General features: G+C 38.8%; 1 protein-coding gene across 2 annotated transcripts in view; it reads left to right on the top strand.

Annotated features, from left to right (window-relative positions):
- Nucleotides 1–2,259: 2,259 nt before the first annotated feature.
- Nucleotides 2,260–25,788, top strand: part of fign (fidgetin) — a 58,751-nt gene continuing 35,222 nt past the window's right edge. The window contains exon 1 of one of the 2 annotated variants that reach the window (XM_043248151.1): nucleotides 2,260–2,434. Coding sequence is in view for 1 of the 2 variants with exons in the window: in XM_043248150.1 (XP_043104085.1) it covers nucleotides 3,265–3,289 (25 nt within the window). In the remaining variant the exon portion in view is untranslated. Of the gene's footprint in view, nucleotides 2,435–3,159; nucleotides 3,290–25,788 lie in introns of those variants that run through there. The other variant, XM_043248150.1, reaches the window with a different exon arrangement.

Here is a 25,788-nt window from a genome sequence, read left to right as displayed (position 1 = left end):
AGGCATCTTTGTTATGACTAAAGTCCAGTTTTAATGACACCAATACTGATGCCTCTACAATGTTTTCCTCTTCTAATATTTAACCATTGACTATATTAATTCAACGTTACAGTAAATCAATTGTGATATTTATTAGACTTTAATAAAATAACTTCTGCTTTAAGAGAACTTCACATAATCTTCACATAAATCCATTATATCCAATGTCATAAAAATATAAAACTAGAATATCAAGCTAAAAAATGTACCGTTTTAGCCAGGTTTTTGTGTATTATAAGAGATTAACACTGTTGACTTAGCTGGAATGAGCAGTTTACCTGAAATCGCTAATAAATTCACATTTTTTTCCGCTTATGATGCATATCCAGGTGAAACAGCTTCTACAATAAGCAAAAAATGTAGGGTTGGCCTTGATTCCGTCATTCGACAAAACAAGGCCTGTGGTTACTTTCTCAGATGCACATATTTGTTCAATGCAAGTATAATCTCGACGTGTGTGCTTGCAAGTTGCAATATTATAAAAGTCAGTTTACATGCTTACAGGGAAACCTGTTCCCAATCAGTCACTTATGAGATTCTATTACTGTTAGAATAGTGCCCTAGAAAGTGTCTGCCTATGTAGGCAGTTCACCGGGTTTTGAAACAGAGCCGTTTTATTTCTCTCTCTTTCTTTGTTCTCTCTCGTCTGGTCCAGTTTATCATTCGCGTCTGCAGCATTTAATCGGATGCTCTTTTTCCCCCTCCTAAAGCGCGCGCTTCCTCATCACATACATATTGTTCAGACATAATGAGGGCTGCAAGGTGTGGTGGGACTCAATCAAATCAAAATTTGAGACGCAACAAAAGAAAGAGAGGCTCAATTGGTATCCACCGATCAGAGTCTGAAGCAGTACAGTAATTATTACCTTGGAGTGCGGCGAGCGGTCGTTTGTTAGAAAGGCTGAACGGAGCAGGCGCTGACTGCCGACGGGCGGAAATCCTCCAAAGGCTTCGGGGCTGTGCTGGAAATGGCCTGCAAACTCATCGGGGAACGCTCAGGGCCAGATCGATGCATCAACCCAAGGCCCCAGCGCACGAATCCGAGAGGCCATGCTGGGACTGTGGGCTCCACAATACACATCATGTGTCTAAACTCCAGGTCTTCAGCCGGGTCCCTCCGGATTGTCAAAAGAGCGCTGGGACACGACAGAGAAGAGGTGTGGAGTGGTTTTGTCACGGTGTGATATACGACAGCATGTCAAAGTCAGATGTGAATCCTCTAAGAAGACACATCGAGATTTGCCCTTCGCTTTTTTTTTTCAAAAACCCCGACAGGTTTCAAAAAAAGACCCGTGCGGGCGTACGATATCTGCAGTTATTCCAGTTAACAAGATATAAAATAAATATCAAAAAAGATCGTTTTAATGCTTCGTGCGTGATTCAGTTCCATAACGTGTCGGTCTAATCCATCTATGCATCATAATCATGATTTAAACGGTAGCATTCAAGCATTAAAACGCGCGATATCGTTTTTGCTTTTCCAATGGACGGCACGGAAATCATCCAGTTAAGTGCATTTTTATATTTTCTGAAGAAAAGGGGACTCGTGGTTCTCGTGCTGGAGTCAATGCCACAGTGCTAGGGGTGTTGTGGGAGTAACTGTGTGTTTTTGGAAAAATCCATAACGTGAAGGATGGGCAACAGTACAGCGCTAATAAATTCCCAATTTCTGCATTTTATTACATATTTGGGTCCGAGAGGCTGAGCAGTGTATTTAAACCTTGCATGCCGGGAGTGACATTTTTCATGTTTAATAAATGATATTTACATTTAATGACTATTTAATAATATTTTTTACAAAAATTTAAGTAAAAATAAAATGCAATCAATTTAAACAGAATTTTTTTTTTCATTAAAACGTTATTATCAAGCAAATTCATTTAACCCAATGCTATCTATCTACACGCGTCAATGATGCATATCTTACTGTATATATTTACTGTATTTTACTGTAATTCTGAATGCTCTTCTAATTCGTCCTTAGTTATTTATCGTGCGTTTTACAGCCTAGTACGTAGCAATAATCTTACACGCGCTTACTTTCTACCTCGTGCGTTATTTAGACGTTGTTCACGAGACAAAAACACCCCACGAACAAGCGAAGGGTTGCTGTCAGTGTAGTGTGACAAGAGATTGTTTAGGCAAATCCGAGCGAGCGCGCCGAGCTGCTTTGAATTTGGCTCTCCCGCAGCGCGCATGCGCAATCTGCGGCACGCTGTGCTTCTCTAGAGCAGCTGTTTGGGGTTTGAAATTCCAACATGGCAGAGGCAGTGGTCAGTCTTCCCCACACTAACTTGGAATGGTTTCAAGTCGCTTAACCCGCGCAAGCATTCATCAGCGAGCCCGTCGGATCGATGCCGCTCTAACCCGAGAGGTTATCCTGTCATACTAACAGGTAAGAGTTAACCCGGCTATTTCTACCGAGATTATGAATTTAACTGGACTACAGGAGAGGAGCGCCTGCCTGCCTGCCTGCCTGCCTGCCTGCCTTTATCGCAACGCATGTCCAGTCCATGCATCACCGGGCTGAAACGAAGCGCTCGCGCTGTCTGTATCTAAATGCGCAGGCTGCGTTTTCAACGCGAGACGCGATCGCGCGTGCAGCGGGCACGGCAAAGCTCGGGCGGATGAAGTTGGCCAGCAATAGTTGAACGCGATCAATCACGCCAGCATCCGATTTTGCGTCGGAAAGTGAGAGTGGGTGGGGTTGAAATTCTTACAAAGTAACTTTCCGCCGCGCAGGAACCGCATTATACGCCACCGTCGCCCGGAAAAGTTTCTTTTTCGCGTGTCATGCATTTTTTAAACGCTTGACTCTGGAGCCGAGGGGACGCGTTCGTAAAGTGAACGGGCGCGCCGTGCGTGCGCCCGCGAAGAGAAATCCGCTTCTTTTAAACCCGGTGAGGTTTCGCCTCAGCCCGAGAAGAAAACTGACATGAGCTCGCTGTCGTGGTCATGTGTTTTTTTTCCCCTTCCTATCGCTCCCTCTCTCTCTCTCCCTCCCTCTCTCTCTCCTCCTCTCTCCCTCTCTCTCCTCCTCTCACATGTTGTCCGAGAGCTTTTGTTGGTTTTGCCTTCTTAATTATATGCATGTAGGTTAAATGAATACCTGACGAAAAGGCCCCTTGGTTTTCACAGTGTAATTCGATAGCCGAGAGGAAAAAGTGGCTGTAAGCGACCGTTGGAATTCACGTTTTCTTTTCTCCCGTTTTCGCCTTTGAGAAGATGATCACTAGCTCCAGTGTACATGGTACGTCGATTTTATTGTTTATATTTTGGCATACACTCTTGCAAAAGTGTGCTCGCACGCGCGCCGATGCGCTTTGTTTAGTCGCGAGGCGCGCATTAGAGGCGTAATATTCACGTAACCTGTTAGAATGCGTGTTAATGATGAATTAGTACGCAATTTCGGTCGCGCACGGCACTTCTGGTGTGTGTATATATATTATATCTATTTCGCAGATGTTTTTTTTTTAATAAAAGTTGCGTGAATTGGCATATGTTGACGGGTAATTATGTGTCGCGCGCGATGTGTTTACCTCAGTCGGAGATGTCTGTCAGAACTAAGTTGACACAATGTTAACTTACTGTCAAAATGATGACTAGCGACTCCAAGTGCACGCGTTTTTCAATAAAAAGCCACTTTAAGTATTTATTTAAATCACCAACGCTTACTGTAATATTTGAATATATCCCCGAGCCCTTTTTCTCCCCTCCTGACACAAATTATTGTTTTACATTCGCCTTATTTTGTTGTTCTAGGCTGCGGTTGTTTGCTTACGTTTAGAAAAAAAATCTCTTCAACGGCAGTTTTGAGTTGTTGGCGGCGTTTGCCTAATTGTATTTGCATAAAACTTCGTTCTGGAGCGTTTAACGTTCGCGTTATTCAAGACCTGCACCCAAAATCTTTCTCCAACAGCTTCGAAATGTACTTCGCGTAGGGGCTCATGCAAATGCAAATTTTCTTTTCGAAAACCAACTGCGTTATTTAACACAGGCTAATTCGGTCCGCACGCGCAACGTTTAAAGTCATTTTAAAGCAATGATTTGCTCTCTGTGCATGTTTCCTTTTTAGTAGCTAAGCCGGAGTAGAGAGAAGTTGACAGAAGGAAGGACTGTATGTGGCTGCATACATTTTTCAGCCTTAATATTGGACTTCATCCATCAGTGGGGTTGTATATCACTACATTTTATGTACTTCTTGAGCTCACATTTGCATGAATTTTTGATGTGCGCCCAGCGTTATGCACGTTTTGCTATTTTGCTATTTTTTTCTTTCCTTCCGCACAGTCTTAGTTCTGCCGGATACCGCCAGGCTCGAAATTTGAGGTCGGGCATTGATCCGTTGAAGGTTACGCCACCGTCATTGCCAAGTTGTAGTCCCTTTTTTTAAGGCGATCGCGCGTTGCCTTCTTTGAGATGCGTTACACTTTCACGTTCTCGCTCTCGGGCCGACTAAACAAAATGCACGGCCTCCCATCCATTTGTTTCGTTTTTTAACATCAGTAGCTGTTTCCTGAAAAAAAAAAAACCCTCGCATTTGCATTTTGTTATTTAAAAACACAATCAAAATTGCCTGGCGAAGACTGAAGTGTGTTTTCCAAGCCTCTTCAACTCTATCAATAGAAAAATGCACTACACGATGAGTGATTTCATTACCGTAGAGTGTTTTTTGTGATGCGTTTTAATCAAAGTGGACATTGAGCATGTGTTTTTTTCTTTCCTGCGCCGAGGTTTAATAAGCCATTAGATGTGTAATGTGCTACAGTTAGCAGAGGTATATTAACACAACAGGCATCGGTGACCCGATTTAGCTTCGCGGATACGAGTTTGAGGTGTAAATGTTATTAATAAGTATTACTTTAAGCTTTTAATATGATACTATTTTGACTAAGCGATGCGCTTGAAGTGATTCCTTGTGGGCGCAGCGAGCGGTTGACGTGTGAAAGCGCTGTTATCGTTAACTCGGTCCCGATTTAACCCCAGGCTGGGCTTTATGAGCATGTTAAACGACACGACAGCTTCACACACACGGCACGTCAGTGTGTAGCTGCGCCTGCGAGTCCGCGGGGTTGACATGAAACCTCATGTTGAGTTTTGTGGTGTGCATGATGACAGATGCTGACCCCTCCCCTTTTCAGCACCCTCTTTGCTTGATGCATCCGGTGTTGACATTCTAGCACAGGACTACAGGCGGATCGCTATATACACAGACCTATGGAAGACGCTCCGATTCGCACGACTGATGCGGCAATTAGCAGATGCATGCTCGCGATCACATCGAGGCTCACGTTCGGGCAATGTTTTGACAAGATGCAGTCGTACAGTCGCGGTGTCGGCTTTAATGTTTAATCCGTATTTGGCTGCATGCATCACGCGGTTCGTTGTTTTTACCACATTGTTTTTTTTTTTTTTTTTTTGACCATTTTTGCACACAAGCATAAAACTGCTTAGAATTAGACGGCTTATCTGGTTGGGGAACATGAGCATGCCGTCCAGTTTCATGCAGTTAAAAAAAACATGTTGAACTTGATTGTTCTGTGGTTATTTTACATGAAGTGATAAACTGCCTTTTTTTTGAGGTTTGTACTTTAAAAAGGCAAATATTTAGCGTTGTTGTGCGTTGCGTCATCTAAGATGTAAATGCACGTTTGCATACTAGATGGATAGACGGATAAAATGAGCTTTTCTATTGAAAAAATTGCACATTAAGTGGTATGGGAAGATGCATATTCAATGGTTTTTCCAGTCGTTCTGTGATTTTTGTTTTACGTCATATTTTGCATTTTTATGCTTTAAAATTCGTTTAAAGGCAATTCTTTTTTGCATTCACTGCATATAAATATGCACCTACAAACATAGGCCTATTCATGTTTCGTAACATAGCTTTAATACACATTCATAAAAGCGTGCGTTCAGTCGGAACAAGATGTTTTTTGTTGTTGTTGCTGACTTGCCTGTTGGCTTGATGTTTTAATATGGGCTGCAGCACAGCAGCAGCATTGTTCATCAAGGAAACGGTTGAATTCTCACATCTGACATGACCAGTCATATCTGTTGTAAATATGATATTTTTCAATATGCAGATTTCAATTTCCTTCCGTTCAGCCGGGTTACAAATTGCTCTTTTACATATTCACGTGTGGCCATTAGCGTTTGTAGGGTGCGTGTGAAATGCGCTGTAGTTTTTAAATAGACCATCAGTCATGTACACTGTGAAAAGCGTTTGGCAGATAACCTAAAACATTTGATCTGGATTTATCCAGGTCAGTTACACTATATTATTTAATAAGCCAGAATCAAGCTGAACTGGTTAGTCTGGCGGTATGGAGGGGAAAAAAAAAAACAGATGAGTGAATTGCAACTATTCACTTTTTGCATTGAGTTGTTCTATTGATCCATATTTGACATGCTGAGCTTTTTGAAGCGAGTGCATCAGGCTGGGATCGTGAGCTATTACTCATCATTGCATGATATGGAGAGAAATGTGTGTGTGTGTGTGTGTGTGTTTGACATTAAATTGCAGTCTTACTAATTGATTTTTTTTTCTCCTTCAAGTGTTTGCGTAAGACAAGCTAAACATGAAATGTTCCTAAAAGAACTCTAGTAATAGTATAAGACGGAGAGTGCAAGAGCGGTATTTTTAAATCACGTACAGGTTGGGGTTGCGTGGTATAAAAGCATGCATCATCGTATATACAGTAACCGTACATCACAATGTAGTTGTTTTTGCTTGAAATGCAAAACAAAATCGTGCATAAAAGAGCAAGGTTAACAACGTATTGAACGAAAGGTGAAAAATTGACAAAAAACGTTTATTTTGTACAAAAAATACAATTTTTTAGAATTATGTGCTAAAAATATTTCACACTCTTGTTGGATGAGCTGCGGTTATGATAACAAAAATATTTATAAAAATTGTTACTTCACACTTAAAAAAAACGTCACGCTTAAGAACGGCATTGAATTACACATGAAACTAAAACGACTGACATAGTTTTTTTTTTTTTTTTCTTTTTCTTGCTTTGGCTTAGAAACCTGCAAACCTGTGGCCCGCATATGTCGTGTATTTTCGCATTACCGTTTTTCTTCGCGCAGATACCGTAAAAATATTCCTTGCGTGCGCTACGGTAGAGCGAAGTCTGTTGCATCACAGTGCCCGGTATCGGAGATACGGAAGCCCAGCGTTGGCAGAAGACGATGGCGTCGGTGTGCGTTAGACGTGTAAGTGGCCCGGGCCTCCTGGGATTGTTTGTATAAATGAGAATGACAGGTTTTATCTCAATCTAATGGTGACAATTAAAGGGAACCTTCAGACTAACTCGGCTCGCTGGCGGATGAGCACCTTGGGGGATCTCGGGGGCCGTTTCAAATTGATGAAACACTCATCCGTACAGACGGATACATTTGTCAGTCCGTGTAACAAATCTTATTCGGTACCCCCTGTCTCCGCTTCAGACAAAAGCCCGGCTCAAATGAAATCAGTAGCGGCTTGTCATCTTTAAGCAAATATGTTAAGCGTCGTCTCGCGCGCTTTTCATCCGAACGCAGAGGAGGACCCCAAGGGAGACGGACGCGTGCAAAACGCAACAAATTTCATTTCCACGCAGGGATCTATCTCTCCACCGGCTCTCTCTCGTGGCAGCTGGCCGTGTTATCTTCGTATGATTCGCTGTGCGCTGACAATTCTTTCACTGATCTAAGTTAGAGTGCATTTGGAAGTGGTTGCAGCTGTCTGTTGCTATACTGAGAGATGTGTTTGCTCTACTGCAAAGATGAAGGACCACGAATCCTTGACATCCCCCCTCCCGCTCCTCTCCACCGGCTCATTTAGACACTTTCTGTCTGCCGGCCTCTCTCTCTACCTCCCCGGTGGTGACTGACAGCACACGGGATGTATGTTTTTTAAAATGCACGTGTGCTGCAGGCCTTCTCCGATTTCTGCCGGCTCCCAAATCATCCTCCCGGGTCGCGCGGAACAATGCATCCCCGTATTATTATTCTTTTAAACCCAAAAGGTGTGCGTTTCTTCGTTGTCAAACGCTCGCCGTGGCGAAAAAGCACAAAATGAAAGGCGGTAAACGCTGAGATTCGGCACAAAAAAAGACTGTCGGGTGACGCCAAAGACGTGGCGGTTGGAAGGAAACCTGAATGGAAGTGAAGTGCCCTCATCCCTCGCGCGTTTATCAGCCTCTCCGCGAGGACGAATCTACAAATGAGGACTTAAACGCGCCGCACGTATTGATTCGCAGAACGCTTGATTTGATTCATTTAGTGCGCCGTGGGTTATTTTTAGTCGATAACCGTGTAAGAAAAGACGCTGAAAGGTGTTTGTCTCAATGTCTTTCCTTTTTCGGCGGGGTCACGCCGACTGGCTCCATGTAAATTTGCTGTTTTTAACATTTGTCAGGACAGTTTGATCCGTACTTAGCCGGCGACGTGATCTGATCAAGGGAGCGCCGCAGCGTAACTGTGATTGACAGTCAGCAGTGAGGACGCCAGCGGACTCCCGTTCATTACGATACGTCGGCAGCCACCGTGCGCGCACACACACACACGCACACACACACACACGCACGCTCAGCATAACAACAACAACAACAAAATCGCACACCGTTTACAGTTGGCTCCGTTTTAAAAGGTTTCACTCTGCAAGGATGGCGAACACAGAACGTAGTGTTCTGTTACAACATGAAAGAACACCGTTGCTTTTGTTCAGAGTGGCCATCATGCACGTATGGTATAGGTTCAAATGTTACAGCTAAAAATATCTCATTTAAAGCATTATATTTGTGATTTTAATGTATAAATATTTCTGCACTCGTCCTGCAAAGGAGTGTAATGTATTTACTTCATGTCAGCCAAACGCTCATGTAAGTCATAGTTTAATGTTTCAGGATGTTTGTTTTTACATTCCTTGTTTGTTTTTTTTTTAATTCCTTTTTTTTATGATTTTTTTTTTTACTTCCTTTTATGTAAAGAAGTTACCACTGTGTATGAAATTTACTGTAGAAGTAAACTTGTCCTGCCTTGACTTTTACATTAAGTTAAATGCAAGTAAATCAAGATTTTTTCTTTTTTTTTTTTTTTTTTTTTTTTTTTAGCAAGGATAATAGTTGTTTTAATTTCATTAAGTATACCTTTACATTTTAATACAATAAAAATGCATGCAATGGCTTCTATTAATGTTAAGCATCATCACCAATATATCACTGAATCAGTCACAATCGATTCATTGGCAAAATTTCGAACTGAACTGAATTTCCAAAATTTTTTCAAAAGTAAAATGCATTAAAAATTCAGTTACTTACTGAATGAACATAGTTTCATATGCACGAATACGCCGTTCAATAAACTATAGTTTACAAATGATTAAAAAAAAAAATAATAATAATAATAATGATAATAATATTGCATGGAAAAGCACTTTACAGCAACATTAAACAGCTTTGTAAATGACTTCGGTTCACTGAAACTCAGTCTGAACTGATCAATTCAATGAAGTTTTGTCAGAAGTGTACTACATTAAAGATCCGGTTAAAATAACCAGTGTTTTCTTTACCGTTTTTGTTTGTTTGTTTACTGAATGAACACCAATGATCATAGTTAATTGCTGAATCTGAGTTTGAATCGGCCGAGCTCTGAGGATAAGATCCTTTCGTGTCTCAGATGTTTCAAACAAACAATGCGAATTATTAAAACGGGACATAAGCCACGTTCTCGTCCTTTCTTTTTTTTTCTTCTGCCATTTCAAACAATGAGTCTGAGCTTTTGTTTTCGCTGTCCCTGGTCACTAAAGCCGTCTGGATACGTAAAGCGAAGTGGCAGCGCACTGCCTGCTGGGGATTGGTTGCGAACACTCAATCCCCTGGTGGGAAAAACCAGTTTTAGCAGCGGAACTGTTAATCTAGGCAGCGCGCGGATTCTCCCGCGTTCCCACATTTGCTTGAGTAATTATCATACCCCCAGTGGCAAGGAGAGAGACATCGCCTTAAATCACTGATGTCTTCATTACTCTGTTTACATTTTAATTAGACATACTAAACTTTTTGATTTTTAATGGGCTTTGCAGAACAAGACACCTTCTCTTCTTCAGTCGAAGGAGACGTGCTGAGAGCGAACCTTGCACCTCGCCATGAAAGACAGTCTGCACTTTTTCTGAATATTTAACGCGCGACAATAATTATTTCTGCTCCGACCTTTGATGCGAGACTATCTGGTTTTGAAGCGCAGCCGACTTTTGATGCATCGCGAGTCTTGCGAGTTGCAGGTAGCCGCGACGTGGTTTCGGCGCCAAGAGTCGTCAAGAAAGGCGCTTTATTTACTGATGCTTGGCGTTCGAAGCCCTCAGATGCGTTTGCGTTACCGCGATTGGTCTAAATTGTCAATTTGAATAAATGTTAAACACAAAGTCAGGGAAAAACCGATGTCACCCGAGCTTAGAATAGCAGGGGCAAGCGAGAATTGTCCACACAACTGAGAAATACGTCCTTTATCATTGAACAACCTTGAGAAATGAGACGAGCAATTTCAGTCCCACTTCAAGACGTTCTGTTGTGTGTTCAGAGAGGGTTTCTATGCCTGCTGAAGTGTCTGGAAATGCATAAAGATTAGAAACACAAGAGAAATGAATGACTAAGAAATAAACTGTCAATGAATTGATGCAAAAAGAAGAGTAGGACAAACGTTTTCATATATATATGTGTATATATATATATATATATATATATATATATATATATATATATATATATATACACATACACATACATACACACACACACACACAAAATTTTATTTTTTCTGCATTGCCTGAGATGTTGCGTATGCAACAAGTTTGCTGCTCACTCTCCAAGGCTTCAGCCAACCCACAATGCTTTATGTTTTTTTTTTTAGTCTTTTATAAAAAATTATTTGTTATATCCTTGAATTTGCTTGCTCTAAAATTTCAGAGGGTTTTAACCGATGCCAAGCATAAAAGCGATTTGTCCCTATTATTACAGCCTTGACGGGAAAGCCTCCCCGGTTCATTCTCATAGGCATCACTTTCTTTTATTGCAGGGCGCTAAAATCCCTTTCTTTAATTCATTTATTTGATGTTTCGTGACATTTAAATTCATGTGAATTACCCTAAGCCGGGGAAAACATGGTGAGTGGAGATCACAGTCATTTGAAGCTCGACTTGGAGAGGGAATTATATCGTCTAATGAGAACATAAAATTGTAATTAATGTCTTGAAATTAGCCTCTGAGAAAAAAAAAAAGAACATGTCCATTGATATGCATGGCAGAAAACATTCAGCGATTTGAATGTTAGAGCCAATATTTTGGCGGTTTCTTTTTTTTTTTTCCCCTCCCTTCGCCTGTGTTCTGTGCCGGTGAATGGAAGAATGAAAAAAATCCTTCAGGAATGATGAATTGAGTTATCACGTTCAGCAGCTAATTGTCTCAAATTGATATTTTGATGTACTACTAAAGATCACATAAAAGCAGTCAGATCTTAATTAGGCTGATGATCATGGGGAGACGTGAGCTATCGTGCCGACTCCGTGCTCTCCACACACTAACTTCCCGGCGCTCTGTTCGTCCTCGGCGGAGCGCGGCTGGCTGACAGGTTGGCGGCGTGCCAAGGATTGATAGGAGGAACCTTGAGAGTGGCGGAGAGGAGCCGTGTGAGGCCTGCCGGCAGGAGCGGACGCAGATGGGAGAGTGCTGTGGAGGTTTGAGGCGTCAGGCCTTAGGAAGGACGTTGTGCAGTTGTACCGAAGCTTGCTGGCTTTAGGGGGGGTAAGGATTTAGGGTGGGTGCTCGTACAGTATCTTATGTGATGCCGTCAGTCATTTTCATGCACTGGTTAGAGTTTTTGCAGGAAATGCAACACGAATGAGATGTATATGTCTGTTGTATGATAGTCCAGTGCAATACAAATTAAAGTTGTGTGTGTTTGTATGTATGTGTGTGTGTATATATATATATATATATATATATATATATATATATATATATATATATATATATATATATATATATATATATATATATATGTGTGTGTGTATATATGTATATATATACTATATAATGTCTATATATATATATATATATATATATATATATATATATATATAATATATATATATATATATATATATATATATATATATATATATATATGCTATATATATATTTTTCCTATTTTTACTGTACTGATTCAAAATTAATCAGCAGCACTTACAGACAACAAACATTTATTTTCTGCTTTTATCTATTTCCTGAAGGCCTTTAAGGTGTGTGTGTGTGTGTGTGTGTATGTACATTTAATATTTCATACCTGTTTTTGACACTATTTTCTGATTTATGGAGTGATAAAAGGAGAAATCCAAAGCGATTTAATTCGGTCAGCAAAATAAATCGAAAAATGTCACATTTGGCTTTATTTGGAAAGCCGTGCAAATTAGCATGCGTTTAAATAGGCGCACAAGGCATTATTTAATGAAATATTAATTTTTAGACCAATTATAATACAAAACAATTGTCTTCATTTGCTGTGATTAATCAGCTCAGGAAAGTATGGCGACGTCGGTTTACCTGTAAGTAGATAAATGGCTGGACTTCACATGTACTGCTTTAATGTTTTGTTGCTTTTGTTAAAAACTCTGAAAACTCCATTTCATAAACAGGCTAGCATTCTGTTGAAACCGCGTGTAACATTTCCCACTATTAGTTAAACACCAGCATGCATATTACTACCCTATTGACAGCTTATTAGTATTTAAAAAGCACAAACGAATGCCTTATTTCCTGCATGTTCAGATTTTAGATCATTTAATCCACCCCAACAACTACCCCAGTAATAATAATGAGGCAAAAGGAGGCTTAGTTAATAGTGAGAATTAGTCCCCAAGTTGTGTGTTTATAGGTTAGGAACGCTAGCAGCCGTTTACAAAACAATTTCCTGCAAACTGACTTAATGAGCTGTTTATGGCATAATCTCGGACGACTTTAACAGAACGGACAGCTTCCTGGAGAGTTCCATCATGTCCGAGATCTCCATTAGGAGCGGGTTTGAGGTGGTGAAGCCCGGCTGAAGATGACCGGCTGCTGAGGTGGCAGGCTGGCTGTGCTAATGATGGGTGCTAATGTAATTAGCTCATCCCAGCAGTCTGCAGAGCTGCGCTTTTCAGCTGTCGCGCTCACCGCTGACCCCGACTCACCCCAGCCTTTCACGGCCTACCTCTCTCGTAGGCATTACCCTGCATTTAGTGCCCCGAAGGGCTGACAGCCGCGCCATTTGTTGATTTTTGGCTCCAAAACCTGCGTGCATTGTCTCGTTAAAGTCAACGAGAGATCTAAATTGACCCATTTACTTTCTTAATGGACATGCCTGCACGATTCATTGTCTCGCATTTTCCCAAATAATATTCTTTGTTGTTTTAAATCCCTCTTTTTTTAAAACGAACCCATACTATTTTGGTGCCTAGCAACCACTTTTTGCAATCCAGCAAATTTACAAAGTGAATATCCTGGTTTCAATTGATGCTTCTAAAATTGCTTTCTTTTTCAGCTGACTTTACTTTTCAACCCCCTCTTCTCCAACTAAATTTAAATTAATATTTTGCTTTCACTTAGACATATGATATCGCAAAATGGATAGTGAGCCAATTTAGTTATTTGAAATGTTTTATTTATTTGAAATTATACGCATGTATGAATGAAGCGGGTAGTTCTTACTTTAAATTCTCAATCGGTGAATTGATTGTATAAATGTAATTATATTTTAAATGTTTAAATGCATACCTTAAAATGGTTTTTGCTAAACCTCTGTTGACGTCTCTGACAGTTTTTCAACTCCTCTCTTCTAAATACTCGACTACCAGTTATTGAGATCCAGTCCATTTCACAAAATCAGACTCAACCCTACATTTTCTTATTGAATATCCTGTTTTCACTCTGAAACATGTGGGATTACAAAAGCAAAATGGATTGAGCGCAGCATTTGATTTTGAGTTTCAAGGAAAAGCCACTCTTTGTATCCCACGTATATATCTCTTTTATATAACACGCTGTAGTTCATTTTTATATTATTTTATACAGTACAGCCTTCTTTACTTTTAAAACATTAAATATTTATTTATTTATTCATTCGTTCGTCACCAAAGCATTAATACTTTAGGAAAGTGGAGGCGTTGCATTAACGGAACTGAAAAAAACGAAACGTCGAATGCAACTTGAACGCAACGGATAAAAGCCTCGGCCAAATGCTAGCGTATGATTGATTTATACATCGCTATCGTTCTCGGCTTCACCGGTAGTATCGACGTTTATCAATTATTGCGGTCGCATTTTTGTATTTCGTACACATTAACGGCAAAACAACGGCGCGTCTGCTGAAACGCCCATAAATTATTAACCCGTCAAATTAGCATAAAAGGACATCGCCGAATCTGCTTGTGACGTGGATTGTGTGAAGTGCCCTTCATTCATGCCCTTCAACACAGATAATTATGGACTAGATGTAAATTTCCTGCATTTAATTGTAGAAATTGTATTGTATGCTAATGTATATGTTAATGCCGAGGTAAGACGCAAACGTTAAGCTGTCCGCCGCTCAGATGTCCAAGCTTTTAAGCGAGCGCTCTTAACATGAGCGTGAAGATCAAATCAAGCATATTATAAGCAGAACAAGATCAAACCGTAGTTGTTTTTAATTGTATTTTCAGTGCTGTAATTGCTGCTAAACAAAAGACTTCCCTTTTGTGCTTTAGTTGATTAATATGTGGAACGTTTAGTGTTTAGAGGCCTAGCAGGAGTGGATTATAATGATCATTCCCTTGGGCTTAGGCTCGGTTTTATTTTTTTAGGATGTCTGAACAAACCCCCATATCTCCTGCACCCCCACCCTTCCTTTTTCACCCCGTTCAGCAGGCGTTAAGGATGACCCTGTTTCCTCACTCCTAAGTAGAACCAATTTGGTTTGGAATGAGCCTGAAGGTTTCTCTTAATGAGATTCCCATATGAACCGCCACATTTCCACAGAGAGTTTTGCTGAACATCTCTCTGGCATTTGTTTGTGAAAAGCTGACGTTCACAGCTCCCACTTTTTGAGTTGTTGGGTTTTTTGTTTTTTTTGTTTAGAGACGTTCATCTGAAGTTTGGTTCTCTGTTTTAATGGTTTGTCTTGTTGGGTGCTTTTTGTCTACTTTTTGAAATTTAGTTTGTCACGTTATGATCGTTCTACGCGTTATTTTGATCACTGACCAATATGATGTTCAGTAATGCAAATACGTCGTTTTTTCCCATTGTTTTGGAATTATTCGCATTCAATTTCCCAACTTGGTGATGCTTTAGAACGCAAGACGTCAATAGAAAAGATTTTTCTTAAAAATTTTAGTACTTTTGGATATTCTGGATATCCTTTCCTTATCTATTTGCTAACACTGCTAATCTGTGGTTTTAAAAGGGTCACACAATTGTGCTTTAAAACATTTACACTAAGTAATATTGGTAACAGTAAAAACAACAAAAAAAAAAAAAAAAAAATATATATATATATATATATATATATTATAATTTATATATATATATATATATATATATATATATATATATATATATATATATATATATATATATATATATATATATATATATATATATATATATATATATATATATATATATTTTTTTTTTTTTTTTTTTTTATACTGTATTTTTGTTTGCATACAATATCGGTCAAATCTAACTGATATTGAGATTGCATTGCTAATCTCTGCAAAGCCATTCAAGTCCATGTCACCGCATTAGAAAAATATTTCTACATTATTCAGGTGTTTTATTTTAATATGCACAGAGGTGTCAAATCTAGGTGAGCCGTCCCCTTTAAGAGACGGGTTGCTATGTAAAGCATGTTTAGGATCTGGCCTATTTGACGATCCCTTTAAATGTCCACATGGAATTGCGTTAATTTAAAAGAGAAAGAGCTCATATAGAGTTCAGCATCATCCTTGAGCTTTATGAGGGCTGGCACCTCTTTTGTGTTCATTATCGTGAAATCACCTCAGGGAGGAATGTTGACTTTTCACCGTCCAGAATAGCTGCTAATGTGCTGTGTAACACTCTGGTGTGCGACCGGAGACAGCAGCGCTGCTCTTTACCGAGGAAGCGGCAGCGGTTCGAGTGTTGGTCACTAGGCACTCGACTACTTGGAAATGGCAGCTATGATTGATTGATTGATTGATTGATTGCATTGCATTGCTTGATCTTGTTTTGTGTGTGTTATTATTAGTAGTAACAATAGTGATGCACAAATTGAGGTATAGAGAAAAATGATTTACTGGCTGCATGTAAAAACATAAACATGAGTGGTCCGATTCTTGAACAAATGACCCTTACGAACCAAAAAGATGGGTTCTGTTGCAATGTTTTTGTCAATTAAAGATTAAAAAATGTCATGTTTGTTTTTAAAACCTGATTTTTGTTGGAAACGTGGATGCATGTTTTGTACGACGCATTTTTGTGCTCAAAAACAGCTGTATTGAGGGTCTTGGACTTGCTTATTTTTGGCGTTGTCTTATAGCTATTTTTAACTTGACAAGTCATCTTGAAACTGCAGAATTAATGCTGAGATAGATGTCCATCTAACTCTCATCTGCAGTGAAAAAAATCATTTTTTATTATTAATAGATACTGTTTTTATATATTATATATATATATATATATATATATATATATATATATATATATATATATATATATATATATATATATATATATATATATATCATCTTAAAATGTCCATTCCATATTGTCACATCAGATTAGAGCTGGGTGATGATATAGTTATGTTTTATGATTGATATAAACAATCAAGCAGTCGAGATTCAGATATTTATTGCCCTACTTAAGTATAGTGTATGTATGCAAATGAAGTTGGAAATAGGCCTACTTTTATATCCAACTTTATTTTATAGCTGGTTAATCAAACAGTCACATTTTTGCAGTAAAATAAAAAAATCAGCCAGGGAGGCATGTCCCAGAAGCATCGTAAACGTAAGTATATTTGCAGTCCCATTGAAACCAATAATGCTACGATCAATTTAAGTTTACGATGCTTTTGGAAAACGTAGCCCAAAACGCAGAGACTTGCCATATATATATATATATATGTATGTATGTGTGTGTATTTTTAATTTTGCCGTTATTATTTGCAATGATTAATAGGTTATTGATTGTTCATTTGAATGAAAATCAATGATGAAAATCTCTCTCTAGTGTGTGTGTGTGTGTGTGTGTGTGTGTGTGCTATCCATGTATCTGTCCCTATTGGTCAAGTACAATTTCCATTTAACTTTGAGCTCAAGAGAAGATGCATTACATCTTTTGCATTTGTTAACGATGCAATATTTATATCTTTGTATAAGTTACATTTCACAGCAATATCTAGAGAACTGCCTCAAGTTCTATTTAGCATTTGTTCAAGTTTTTTTTTTTTTTTTTTCTCGCTTCTCTGTTTGTTCCAGTCTGTCTGGCTCGTACAGGCATTGTTTTTTTTCTTTCCATACCCTGACGAAATTTCTTCCACATTTTAATGCTCCCCAAAGCCTTTCGCCTCTTTGTTTCCATTATTCATTCCAAAAAAGTTGTGCATTCGGAGGCCGGGAGGGGGGTTGAAAAATAATTTTGTGTCTGACGAAATTTATGTGGAGCTAAGTCAGCGCTTTATGCAAAAAAGCTACGCTTTATGCAACCGTGGGGTTGTGTAGGAGGCCCGAGCGTCGCTGGCTTTGCGTGCATCGCATGCTTCGTGTGTGTGTGTGTCGTGGAAAGAGAAACGGAGAACAAATCTGTATGTGTGTGTGGGCCTGTCATGCTGTCACCAAGGCCTAATGTCTCTCCCGAGGGGTACCTGGAGGAGAGCCGTACCCACCCAGTCAGCCTTTAGCTGGGGCGCGCGGTGACACTGCCTTCCCACGGAGACTGGAGGTGTCACTGTATGTATGTAAACCAGTGACAGATGACTGGAGACATGCAGACTGGAGAGACCAGTCACACAGGGAGAGAGAGAGAGAGAGAGGGAGGAAAAAACTGCTTTCCCTTTCATCTCTCCTCCACAGCTCAGACACAGATGAATAAAACAAAAAAAACAACAGAGCCTTTGCTTTTGTGAGACACCCTCATGTTTGTCTGCAGCACGACACCCTAATAAAAGACATTTTTGTTTATCTTGAGGGCTTCTTCTGAGCTAAATGTTGCTAACGCCGGAGTCGGGATTTGAGCAGCCGTCCGGTTTTTTTTTTCATGACGTTCGCTTTTCCTTAACGCTTCTTGAACGTTGGCGTTCTTCCATCAACAGCGGCGCGGCGTTTAAGCTGAGCTGTGAATGTGATGAAAGCAAACAAACTGAAGAATACGAAGTTGCTCAATAGAATTCTTTTACATTTTAACGTAATACACAGTGTTGTTGAATCGCAAATGAAGGCTTTGGTCAAAATGACTCTGAACTGGTTTGAATCTGTCTACTGTCTACACGATCTGGTTTGTAGAATAAACTTTTATTCTGATATTTAACTCTATAAAGCTTGCTGTGTCGTGTGATGCATGAGTTTAGCCTTTTTTCCAGTAACTAAAAGTATAATTGTACAAACATCCACCTCCAGCTCCGTGTCTTTTTGCTATGAAATCTTTGCTTTTATTGGGTGTATGCAGTAATAACTTTTATAGTCGTGGTAATATTTCAGGATGAAGACGTACTGGTTTGCATTTTTTAAAATCCTTTTAATCCCGCTCAGGTGCATCAGACGATCCTCACACTTTAGAGGAAAATGATTTATTCTTCTCTGTTGTCATTGTATTTGCATAGCGTTATGTTTTTATTATAAAACTAATAATCTTATTATAACTTCTTATTAGGAGATGCGGCGACTCGTATGCATTTTATGTAGTCTGTAAAGCTGTTATAAACATGTCTAAATCAGAATTTCATCTTAGAATATGTCCATAAATTTCAGCATCTGCACCAAATTGCATATTTTTTGCTCAGCCTCTGAATAAAACTGGGCTGTTTTTCCCCATATATTAACCAATAGCGCACTATATGAGAAGTTTATTTTCGTAAATAAATATTTAATATGTCGAGCTTTACAAGGTTAATGTTTACAAGGTTTAGAATAAATAAACAATTGTTACCATGAATAATAGGGATGCATTGACGGATAGACAGATATAGATACTAAGTTCTTAACATAATCTGTATAGTGTTTATATTTTTTATGTATATACAAATACAAACACATGCATGTATATATTTAATACAAATGTTATATATATATATATATATATATATATATATATATATATATATATATATATATATATATATATATATATATATATATATATATGTATATATATATATATGTGTATATATATATATATGTGTGTGTATATATATATATGTGTGTAAATATATATATACATATGTATACAATAAATATATACATGCATGCATGTAAATACTATCAAAATATATACTGTGTGTGTTTTAATATATATAATAAAAAATAATAAAATATCATAATACATAGATTAATCATGCAGTAAGATAAACACACAAACAAAAGGGCTAATATTTGCAACAGTAATTTATTGCACAAGATCCAGCCATAATTGCAGTAGCACACTGTCAAGTTTAAGTAGTATGCCAAAAAAGCAAATAAGTAGAATATATATTTTTTTTAATAGGAGTGAATGCAGTTGTGCTGTCATTAACAGAATCATTCCTAGCAACCGGAATGGTTCGATTCCTCACGCCTGCCATCCCCGTCCCCACCGTTGAAGGTTTAGGTAGTGCACTCGTCAGGAAAGGGCACGGCCGGTAATTGCAAACGAATGAGGATTTGCCGAGCAGGAGCCTCGGGCAGCTTTACTAGGTCAGAGATCACACGGGTCAGTGTTACACACCGCAGCCTCGCCGCAACCCCGTCTCTATGGAAATCCAACCTGCAACGTCATGCAAGGTGGATTCCAGCCGTAATCTTCAGCTCCAGTCTTTAACCCGAGCGTTTAGGAAAGCCGGGAATGCACTCAGCTGTCGTAATTTCATGCCTTTCACAGACGGAGAAAGAGACTCTCGAGGAGGTAGCATTGTACTCTGAAAGAGCCAGCTGCGTTGTGATATTACACGACTCTATCGTTTTTGTATGCTTCAATTTCCTCTTTAACATTCATAAAGGAAGCTTACAGTCGCATCTGCTCGCGACGGGCTCGAAACTGAGAGAAGAGGCCGCGTCGTCAACCAGCTCTCGACCGCGGCTAACGCTCACCCGCTGATTAAAGATGCGGCTTGGAAAGAAACCGGGAGTTTTCCTTCTCGCTTAACATTGTTTTGTAGTAGCACACTGACCCGTAGCATTTCTTTACTCTAACAAGTCGCAGCCAAAAACGGCGTAGCCGTATTTTAGATCAGCGCCCACACGCTGGAAGTAGTTTTGAGATAAATTGTTCGTCGTTCGCGGAGTTGTTTATAAAGCGTTTTCACGTTTCCTCACCAAACGGCACTTTCTCAGGCCGGGGTGTCTGAAGCTGGCACAGCAACAACAGATTAATAACAAACGGCTTGTTTTACTGCAGAGAGGTGCTGAGGAAAAGAAAATGCTGAACGCCGTTCAAGGACAACTTTTGAACTCCATCTTGCAATATTGAAAAATCCAGTAAACACAATGAGGGGGAAAGTCGTAGTCAATTCTAGATGAAGATGGCATGTTATATTTACATGCGTGTGTGTGTGTGTGCGCGTGTGTGTGTGTGTGCGTACACATGCTTTTTTTGTATTTTTTTTATTTTACAAATTTAAGAAATAACTGGACAAAGTAAATGCACTCAAAATAAGTTTACAGAATATATATGTATAAGGTATGGACATACAAATGTATTATTAATTATGCATTTTATTTTATTGTTTGTAAATTACTTCCCTTTTTTGGCATTTTTATTGACATGAAAAACTGTTGACTTTATTAATAAATTTTTTATATATATATATATATATATATATATATATATATATATTTTTTTTTTTTTTTTTTTAACTGTTCTACTTGCATTTTCTTACAGTTTTGCTTAAATAAATTGACTTGTATTTTAGTATAATAATTATGTATAATTAAATTTATTGGGAGGAATGAACAGAATTTAGTAAAAAAAAAAAAAACTGAATTTACACGCGTTTCACACACAAAAAAAGCTCCCTGATATTTCTGTCATCCACCATAATCAACTAAATATTAGCGATAAAGAGATACGGGCAGTATTTTCATCATAACTTAATTTCTGCTTTGCTGGAAAACGAAGCATGACTTTCGCAAACTGCTGCAAAAACCCACGCAAATTTTACACGCGTATCTCATTTTGACTTTTTCAGAAGCGTTACCGTTGCTCAAGAGTCGATCTTGTTCACGACGTCTCCATGTTTCTGCTCCGAGCTTATATTTTCCAGTATCTAAAGCGCGTGCTATTCTTAGTTTCACACCATGCAAAAAGAAAGGGAAAAAAAAAAAGCCGTTCACATTTGCGCAGTAGTTGACCTCAGGTTGTGTATATTGAAGAGTGGGATTTGTCCTTTAATAGAATTGTATCTAATTAATTAGCTTTTAATTGGAAGAATACCGAACATGCAAATACAGCACATTCAGATGCAATCGTTACTTAACCGCATGAATAATTGTACATTCATTTGCGTTTAATGGAAGGTGGCGACTCTTAAAGGATTGTTGTGGTTTAACCGGTGACTGGTGATCAGAGCAGCTCTTTCACTTCACTATGCCAAAAACACTCCCACTCGCGTCAAGGACCCGTTCTACTCTGACAGTTAAGTGAACGTGCACACTAGAGTTCACACTTGCAGCTATTGATTTCAATGAGGACGGCGCGCCACAAGCCAAGTTTAGGAAAAACGCAAGCGTTTACAAAAGTAACGCTTCGTTTTTACAGCCAGAAAGTTTTATAACAAAAATTGGCCAGTGTATGTACTTAATTGTTAGCGTTTTGTTGGTTCTGCTGGCTAACGGAAGCATCAGGGAGCTTTATTTTTACATTTGCTTGTTTGTTAAATAGATGGCGCCGAGCATAAGCCCGCGTGAAATCGTTTTTTTTTTTTTCCAAATTCCATGTTTTAATTTTTATGGACCCCTCAAGTCGGTTTGATTTCAGTTTATTATCAAAAAATAACTTTTTTTTTTGTTAAAAAAAAGTAACAAATTGCTAATTTAAGCAAATCTGTATTTTAATTAATTTTGTCAACCAATGTTTTACTGTATAAAAGATTAAACATTTTTACTGTACTGTACTATTGTAATTTTCTTTTTCAAGTTAAAGCAAACTTTTAATCTCTTACGATTAAATTTTTTTGTTTGTTTTTGAAATGTTGAGCTAGCTTTGTGTCTCCTTGTGTCTCTTATGATGAGACCTAGTAAAAATTGGTTGTACCACAACTCTCAGTGCAGTTATAACATCGATATAGTCTACAGTCAAGAGATTTTAAATTTGAAATCTGCTTCTCCACATACTTACTCTTCAGCATATCTCAGTCCGCTATTACATCTGTCCTTCAAATCTGGTGTTTTTAATTCCCCCGCCGTTTAAGATGGCCAGCCACCCGCCTGTTAATCTGCATGGCTGCGCTCGTGGCTTATTTGGCCGGAAAGAACAACTGTAACGAGGCTTTCTATTTGCAATCCTTCGCAGACTTGTAAAGGAAAACTGTGGTTGATCAGAGGCTTGCTGGAAATGTCAATTCAATATTCCGCCACTTAGATCCTCGGGTATTCCTGTCAAACGGCTTTTACAGCTGGCAGCCATGATCTGAGCGAAGCGCCAAATGCGCACCGACGCTGCCTTTATAGCTCTTAAATAGAGTTAAAAGTGGTGTGCAAATGAAAGCTATTAATATTTATTAACACTCTGATGCGTAAGGTTAAAAGCAGCCTCTCTACGTGTTGCGTTCGGCCGTTTGATTAATCGCGGTGTTGATGGTCTTCACGTCCACGACGTTGAAGGTTACAGGCATCGATTCTTGTCCTGTCACATCGGCCCGCGCAACTGATAAAGTCAGGGAACTTTCGTGGATGTTGCACAGAATCCTGTTTGATGCACGCTCAGCACCTCCATGAGGACAATTTTTCCGTTTACGTGCCGATTACCGGTTGAAGTGAAATCGCTGTCGTACGCGTTGAACCCGGGCTTGCTTGCTTTCGACTTGGTGTTTTAGCTGTGTGCCAAGATAAGCGCACTTAAGTGCGTGATGCGCCCTAAATGCATGCGTAAAACGCACCTTTTCACCTTTGTGTTTTGCCTTCACGGAAGACCCCTATAAAGAAAAAACTGAGAAATCTGATCAGTGCGAGAAATTATACAATAATACCTTTATGCAAAGTATCTAGTTAAACAAGTGTCATATATATAAAAAGTAAAATAATGCAAGACTTTTTTTTTTTTAGAAGTGAAGCTCAAGTGAATTGCTGGCAATCAGCTTATTTTCTTATTTCCAACTCTTGTTTTATTTGCAATGCACTAAAGTAAAAACATTTGTATGCATTTCTTATATAAGCTTGTGTAAATGCAGATTTAAATGCATATTTACCACTTGCTTTGTCTTTACAAGGGAATGCTTCCTTTTAGATTTATTGATCGATTTATAGCGCACATAAAAAACATCACTAACTGTTTGAGAAGTGAAGTGAATGAAGCTCATGTCCGTGTGAACGGAGCACTGGATTGATGATTAGCTTACGGTCTCGCTTGCATCTTGGGGATTTCGTTTGCTTTGCAGAAAAGCAAACAAACTTTGAGCATGTTGCATAGTTTCCGGTGAGCTGACAATCCAGTGTAAATGCGCTTATTTCACTGCCACGTTTTTCACTGAATTGACTTTTTACGTTGTATTTAAGTACTCCTTTTTAAGTATGTGTAGTGCACACGTTGCTTCCCTTGGAACAAAAACATCAGTAGATTAAAAAAAAAAAAAAAAAAACATTTTGTTGAAAAAACATAATTACTAGTTCTGTGGAAAGATTAATCACATCCAAAAAAAGTATGTGTAGTATGTATATTTATGTATTTACACACACACACACACACACACACACACATACATATATATATATATATATATATATATATATATATATATATATATATATATATATATATATAAATAAAAAATGTTTATATATATAAAATACCTTATTAATAAATATTAGATATGATTAATCATAGATTGTTGCACAGCATTAATAATTATGCATATTAAACATTTTCAGAAGTGACGTCAGCCTGTGATTTGCTTGTGTTATATACAACTTATTTGCTTACATTTTGCACAACTTCTGCGTTTCTGGCGAGCTAAAAGGTCTCTTCTTTCATGCATACATTATGTATCAAATAAATAAGCATTTTGGCAAACCCGAGAACCTCCAAGAAGCTAAATCCACGAAAACGCAGTTAATTTCGCATAACATTTATTTGTGCGTTTTTTTTATTTCTGTTCCACTATAACAAATGACCAAAATTTCAAGCTCAAAACGTATTCTTCTACATTTTATGTTTCCGATTCAAATAATCTGTGGCTTTGTACGAGTCTTAATGGTTCACAGTCCTCGTTCATTAGGTCTGGCGAGTCTGAATGAGGATAGTTGTTTGTGTCATGACAGCATGCATAAAAACCTGAAGGTGTTAAAACGAGGCACGCATGCGTTTTTAGACGCCCTGACTGCGATACGCTGGAAAAATTCATGTGATCTTTCCCGACCCGAACCAGAGCCGCCGGGGCTCCCTCCCACTGTTTATCTGAGTGCTTGTCGGTCGGCAGCCCTTCCCATCCCATCTCCTCTTTCTTCCTCCTTTCTTTCTTCCTTTTTTTTTTGCGCTCAGCTGAGCATTTGTCTTCACAATTGCATTAGCTCTGAGTTATACCTTTTGTCTCTCTTGTCAAATCAATACGTGGATGACAGGAGAACCCCGGCCGTGAGGTATCGCTCTCTCCGAGTGAGACAGATCTGTCTGTGTCAGGGCCCCGGCAGAGCGCCGAGGCTGCTGGGAACACAGCGCGCGGCGGGAAACTCTACACTGATGGAGACGGGGAGATTCGGTTTTGTTTAACCTGCCAAAAAGTGTACCGAGTGCATCTCCTCTCACTTTGTTCTGTCAGAACTGCAGTCTAGTCCTAGACCTCGCAGGACAAATCAACACTGAGAATCAACATGATATGTGGGCAGAAAAATCCAAACCGCTCGCAAGCGTAGCAGACTTCCTTGTCAAAACGCGTTACTCTGATATTCCTATAAATACACCAGCTAGCAGTCGAAGGTTTGGCCGCTCTGGACTGGAATGGTGTTTCTAGTGATGCTGAAACCGTTTGATCTTTTGCCTTCTGCTTAAATGCTTGAGATTTTGGCACACAAGCTCATCGGGTGCGTGTTCCCAGGACGCACCTCGAATGGTGTTTGTTGATGAATAAGCATTTCATTTGTGTCGCATGTTTAGGTCATTCTGGAGTTTTTCTATCATTAATGCCTGAAATACACTAGTAGTGTGGGAACAATATAACAACAGTATTTTGACACAGAAGCCTGCTATGTGATATAATTTATATTAAAATATATATATATATTTATATATTTATATATATATATATATTTATATTTATATATATATATTTATATTTATATATATATATATATATATATATTTATATATATAT

The sequence above is a fragment of the Puntigrus tetrazona genome, chromosome 9 (genome assembly GCF_018831695.1).
Source record: "Puntigrus tetrazona isolate hp1 chromosome 9, ASM1883169v1, whole genome shotgun sequence".
NCBI lineage: Eukaryota > Metazoa > Chordata > Actinopteri > Cypriniformes > Cyprinidae > Puntigrus > Puntigrus tetrazona.
This window is presented reverse-complemented; position numbering and strand designations above follow the sequence as displayed.